Genomic DNA, 6,000 nt, shown 5'->3' on the forward strand with positions numbered 1-6,000 from the left:
AAGCTTTTGACTTAAACCCACAAGACCAGAGGCATGATTTTTGTTCCTATTATGAAGCTATCACAGCATCCTTGTGTTTAAGGTAACTTATTTTTAGATTTATAAAATATGCATTCATTTTAGCCTCTGGGAACGTATCCAATATGTTTTTAAAAACACAATACTTTTTAAAAACATACAACCACATTGATATTGTGGAGTAAAAGCGGTGTAATAGACTGTAAATCAGGCACACTTAATTATATGATCACATACATTCCCCCACATACCATAGAACCTGTACTTTATGCATACTTCACTTTGAAACTTGAATGTTCTTTAATATTTTTAATTTCCTAGGGTTTTTTAAAATGAAAAACAATAAGCACAAATTCCATTCTGTGGAACTGTTTGCTAGTCAGCAGTAAAATTCTTTATCTTGCACAAAATGCATATTTGCTGTCTTGCATCATTTAAAATCAAAGATATGATTTCCATAGTCTTCTGTGGATCAGACCTTCAATAAGGCAAGGGCTAAAAGAGTACATTTTACTTAGAGAGGCAAGGCTCTTGCCTCATAAGGCTTGTCTACCCTAAAGAAACATTCTAAAATTTTTCCCACCATTGCTAACACTTGGTGAAGTCCACCAGTGAGTAATATGGATCACTCCCAAACTTTATTTTTCGCAATACAACTGTGTACATGCTACCCATCTTTATAAAAATGCTTTTGAGGTGTTCCTGGAATTATTTATTATTTCCTTCCATCCAGAAAGCCATAATCCTTAGTTAGGAGTCCAGTTTAGTTACACACCTAGTATAGAAGGGGAGAAAAAATAACACTGACATTTACAATGCCTCTTAAAAATAAGCTAAAATAGCTCTTTGTAGATATAAAAATGTCTTGACTTTAGTATCCAGTGGTCTTGAAACTTTCTGGTGCTAGAAGAATCATTTCTTTCCATTTCATTTCTAGAGATGGAATAGTACTTCCATCTTTAGTTTCGTAGCGTTGTCATAAGGTATCCAGACCAGGAAAGATACTGGTCCAGGAATATTACTGTCAGCCTCCAGTGTAATTTTGGGGAGATAGAGAATTGCACTTTTGAGGGAGATAAGGAGACACTAAAAATTTGAGACTGTTTGAAGCAGAGGTTTAGAATATTGCAATACATGAGGGAGATTGCAGGTGAGGTGGTCAAAAGTAGAATGTAATATGGGTATCGCCACCACGTGAGAATAAAATAAATGTATCAACATCTGGTGGTGAAATGCAAAAAATCTTTTATTTGTGTAACTATGGAATAAACTGCCTTAAATTTGCACGTCTGACCATTTCCCGTGCATACTGCCCACTAATCCATCTTTTCTGTCCCACTTTAGCAGTCCAAACTGTTCATATTCAAACTACCACCATTTAAAAAAATAAAAAGTGTGTACTTCAAATGCTTTATTTTCCCTCTCTTCAGTATCTTAGCATGAGAAAAGCCTGGACTGGATCAAGAAAGAGCAGGGAATGCTGTCTTGAAGATGATGATTTGCTCTATTTACTCCTAGATCACTAAAACCTAAAGATTGATATCTCACTGTAATGGGTTATTTTATCCCTGTGCTGCTGAGCTCTGAGGGCTCACTTCATGCCAGCACAGACCCCAATCCATGACACCTGTTTCACCTGGATTGCAGCCCTGCTTCAGCCTCTTTCTGATCTTGGGGCTGATGAATCCCTCCCATCAGGTTTCCTCCACAGAGGACTGTTCCCTTCATTCTCAGTGTTGTGCAGGCAGCAACTGTACCATCAAAAGCAAACAGTTAAACAAGATGCTGTTTATTTAAGGGGATTGTTTTATAAAGGCAGGGACTGTCTTGCTTCGTACTGTGCCATGCACATCAGTGCTAGAACAGTACATTTGCTTAACAATAATAGTAAAAAGCAAGCACAAACAGACAAATGCAAAGCATTTAAAGTTTTTATCTGGGCAGAGGCTGCAAAAAGCTGCCCTAATACTCTAAGAAGCTTAAGGTACAAAGGTTTAAAGCTGGTGGTAAGTTTTCTGACATGTTGGAAAAAATTCTGAGCTTTATCATTCAGGCCTAGCCTTGTCAGCTATCGTAGCTTGTCCTTCCAGTCTGTGCGAATGCTTCCATAAAGTCTTCTCTTTCCAGAAGCCGTCTGGCTGTTTTATACAGAAGAAAGGCTCTTTATAAAGGAAAACACACAACCACCCCAGCTCCACTCTTGAAAGCTTATGTTATCTGCCCAAACTTGTTCTTTGTTTACTTCTCTTTCTGTCCTTTGTCTTATTCCCCATCCTCTCAGGAAGGCTGGTTAACTCAATCCAAATCTCTTTGAACATGTCTGATCTTGGTCCTCATTCCCACCTGCATTGAGAAGCCATTGAGTCGGGACAGAAGTATGTTTCACACAACAAAGCAAATGCATACTGTTCTGTGTTGTTCAATACTTCTGAATTTATCTTATGTCCCAGCATATCTGTCAAAACATTCCCTGACTGTTAGGAGTTTGAAACTCCATGTTCTCATTCATCTGGACTTGTGCGGCTGAAAGATCCCAGATTTACATGCAACTAAAATGATCTATTCTGTAAAGCACAGAAAACAGATGTTGTGGCATAACTCTTTCATTGGCACTCTTCTGAAATGACCTGCATAATTCCCTTGAGGCTTTACTTCAAGAGTAATTATCCGTTAACTTTTACCAATCAAACATTTATATCCCGACATATCATCATGTATTCTAGATCTATATAAATAATTTTTTTTAATACTGAAATGAAACCAGCATTGGAGTGAAGCTTGACAACTGCTTAGCAGTGCTATGCAAATTCCTGTGGAACATGAATGAATACTGTATCCAGTTGAAATTAAGGGAAGATGCTAGATGTGCAAAACGGAGCTGCACAGTAATAATCTCCCCTGTACATTGGGGTTTAATAGCCCTAATTTCCCAGAAGTAGCCATAGGCTCTGAATGATTGCAAATGATCAGGATGTATTTCTTATATTTCATACAAAACACTCTGCTTTCAACAGCACTGTGATCCCTAACATGAATTCTGGGTCATATGTTGAGAATTAGAGGACAGAGTGCCACCTACTGAATCAACACTTCGGATTTGTAGAGAAATTTTTTGAAGGTTTTTCAACCTGCACATGAACTCTAAACAAAGAGAGAGAAAAATGTCAGTGCAGCTCACAAGGGTAAAAGAAATCTTCAGAAACTTTTACAGCAGAAAAAAAAAATCTAAATCAGATACTGAACAATCTGTTTTATTCAGTGCATGTGTTAGCAGATGACACGTGTAGGGAATAAAAGGTTGTAAAGAGTTAATCCTAGCAAGAGGAATGAAATAAGTGCAAAATATTTAGTTAATAAAACTAGCGGATAAAAAGAAAAATTGGTATGTGCTAGAGACTACTGGATGAGCTGGTACATGACAAAGATTAGAAACATACAAGGGAAAAAAGGGGATTGGTGTCTTGGGTTTTTTGAAAAATAAACTTTTCTTTTGAAAGACATTTCCCAAATCTAAAGTTAAACACTTTAATAGCCTATCTATTTTATTACTATAACTGCTTGATGTTCCTAATGCAAAAATGCCTTTTACTTTCTACATTTCTCAATTCATTAAATAAACTACACTGAATATGTAAAACATGATCTTGCAGCCCTTTCCCCTCAGACTTGGAATATATATTATTCAAAAATCAGATAATTTAAGCAGTGACAAATAATTTCTAATATGAACTATGCAAGTCCACATATGTAGAATGTAACATAAGCTTCAGTCTCCACATCTTTTTTCTCTAATCTGTATTTCCTCCCTATTAAAGTAACACAACCATTCTGCTTCCAGCCTTAAGACTAAGATAAAAGGGGAATGGGAACATCCTGAATGTCTTTTTCTGTACTCACAGTTTACACTAGGTGGCATGCAAGGAAAGCCAAAACCACAAACTTGAATCTCTCTAAAAATTGTGGGGAATTCTGATGTGGAACTTTTACATTTGTGTTAAGATGTTGTTTTATGATTACTTTGAAATGTCTTTACAGGATGAAGTGCCCTCTTGCAGGTACAAATAAAAGATTTCTTATTAATACTATTAAGAACACGTTACCCTCCCAAAAAGAGCAAGACCAAGAACATGAACAGGAGGAGGAGGACAGTAAACCACCTGAGCCAAGCGAGAGCAGGAAAGAAGAAAAACCAAAGAAACATAGAACTTATCCTTACACACCCAGCTTTCAGGCCAGAAGAAGAGTCAGCTATTCTCCTCCTAGGTACCGGAACAGGAGCCGGCACACAAAGGATAAGTACGAAAAGTGACCAAGCAAACAGAGAAGGTGATGAATACATGCTGTTATAAGCCAGGAATGTAATTAAACCTTGGACTGTGGGGATGTTATTTAGTCTTTTAAAAAGAAGATCTTGTTCAATACAGATCTCTTAGCTTTTGTGAGAAATAATCTTGGAGTGGTTTTATAGGACTTTATTTGGGGCTCCTTAAGAGAAAATAAAGTACAACTTTAATTTGTTGATTAGTTTAGAACTACGTACTTCTCCCTTTTTCTCCCCCTCCCTAATTAAACTTAGGGACTTGCTCTCAGTGGGTGTTGCAAGTTAATATATTTCATTGTTCAGTATGACTCTTTTAGTCTGTTTACTTTTTTGGAATTTAATGTAAGTAAATGTGTATTTACATGCAAAATTAGTGGTAACTTTAATGCTAAACTCAGTTAAAAAAAACTTCATTTGTGTTGATGTTAATTTTGCAGGATAGATCAGACCTGAAGAAAGGAAGACTTGAACCCACATGTACACTTTCTGTAGCTTGTAAGAGGTCAATATCTATCTACTGAAAGAACTGCTGACTTCTATAGATAATTTCTTTAGTGTTAAGAATAAATTTAAAATGGGCAATGTTAGCTTTAATACCTAGGAGGAATTATCTGTAATATGGAATATGATTCACCTGTTCTCATATGTTCTACAAACTGATCAGAAGTGATGACAAATATTAGCAGTAATAAACTATAGATGCAATACTTCTGTCTGTATTTAGACTTTCCTCTTCAGAGGAAGTAGTGTGAAAAACATAGAGACAGTGCTTTGAAAACAACCTCAGCAGCTAACATTACCATGTCTCTATCCAGGCCTGTGAATTTTACAATTAGATATAATACTAGAGTCACAGAGCAAGGATTAAAAAATTGTTTTTTAACCACTGATGTAATAACTTTCAATGCCTGTATGACAGTTTTGTAGTGGTAGAATTCTAAAATTCATAAATGTAATTACACATCATTATACTCTGTATGTCTTCATTCTCTGTGTTCTGATTACTTGTTTTGTGAAGCATTTGGGATTTAAATATCCTCAGACATAACTATTTGAATGAGCATATAGCTTAGTTTTTGTTTCAAGTGAGTTGAGAATAAATGTGAAACCTGTTAACCAAGGATGCTTCATGTATCATCTGTAAACTTGGGGAAAGTGAACATTTAAAATTGCTTGATTCTAACTTTAGAATAAACCGAAACATAATACTTAAAAATACTCTTGCATAAGAGGACTCAGTCTTTTTAAAAGGCTTCCTTAAAGGGACTTTGCCAGATTTCATGGGTCACAATATATAATTAACTTTCAACAATATTCATTTTTCATTAAATTTAAAATAACATAAAAAATTATACTATAAATACAAGTCATGAATATTACCATATGAATTCTGCTAAGTATATCTGCCAGTGCTTTAAATAAGGGTTCATTTCAGAAATGTATTAAATTAGGACTGTGTCATACCAAAGAGGAAATATAGAAGTAAAAAATAAGAGTTATGGCTACATTTTTTTTCCCCACTTCAGAATTGCAAAATTCAGTGGTGGAGAGGGGGAATGGCTCTGAGCTGCTGCCAGAGACCAGGCCATGTGGGTCCCCTCCCCTAGGGGTGAGCATGGACCCCGACCCCTCCAGGGAAGTGGTCTTGAGCACACCCCTCA

At 36.1% G+C, this 6,000-nt stretch overlaps 1 protein-coding gene across 2 annotated transcripts in view; it reads left to right on the forward strand.

Moving 5' to 3' along the window:
* The window catches only part of POLR1D (RNA polymerase I and III subunit D), a 28,278-nt gene extending 22,819 nt beyond the window's left edge, over window positions 1–5,459 (forward strand). The window contains exons 3-4 of one of the 2 annotated variants that reach the window (XM_048846368.2): window positions 4,054–4,344; window positions 4,777–5,459. In XM_048846368.2, coding sequence (XP_048702325.1) covers window positions 4,054–4,327 — 274 coding nt within the window. In that variant the 3' untranslated portion in view covers window positions 4,328–4,344; window positions 4,777–5,459. Of the gene's footprint in view, window positions 1–4,053 lie in introns of both variants that reach the window. The other variant, XM_048846382.2, reaches the window with a different exon arrangement.
* The last annotated feature ends 541 nt before the right edge of the window (window positions 5,460–6,000 follow it).

Source organism: Caretta caretta, chromosome 1 (genome assembly GCF_965140235.1).
Source record: "Caretta caretta isolate rCarCar2 chromosome 1, rCarCar1.hap1, whole genome shotgun sequence".
NCBI classification, from domain to species: domain Eukaryota; kingdom Metazoa; phylum Chordata; order Testudines; family Cheloniidae; genus Caretta; species Caretta caretta.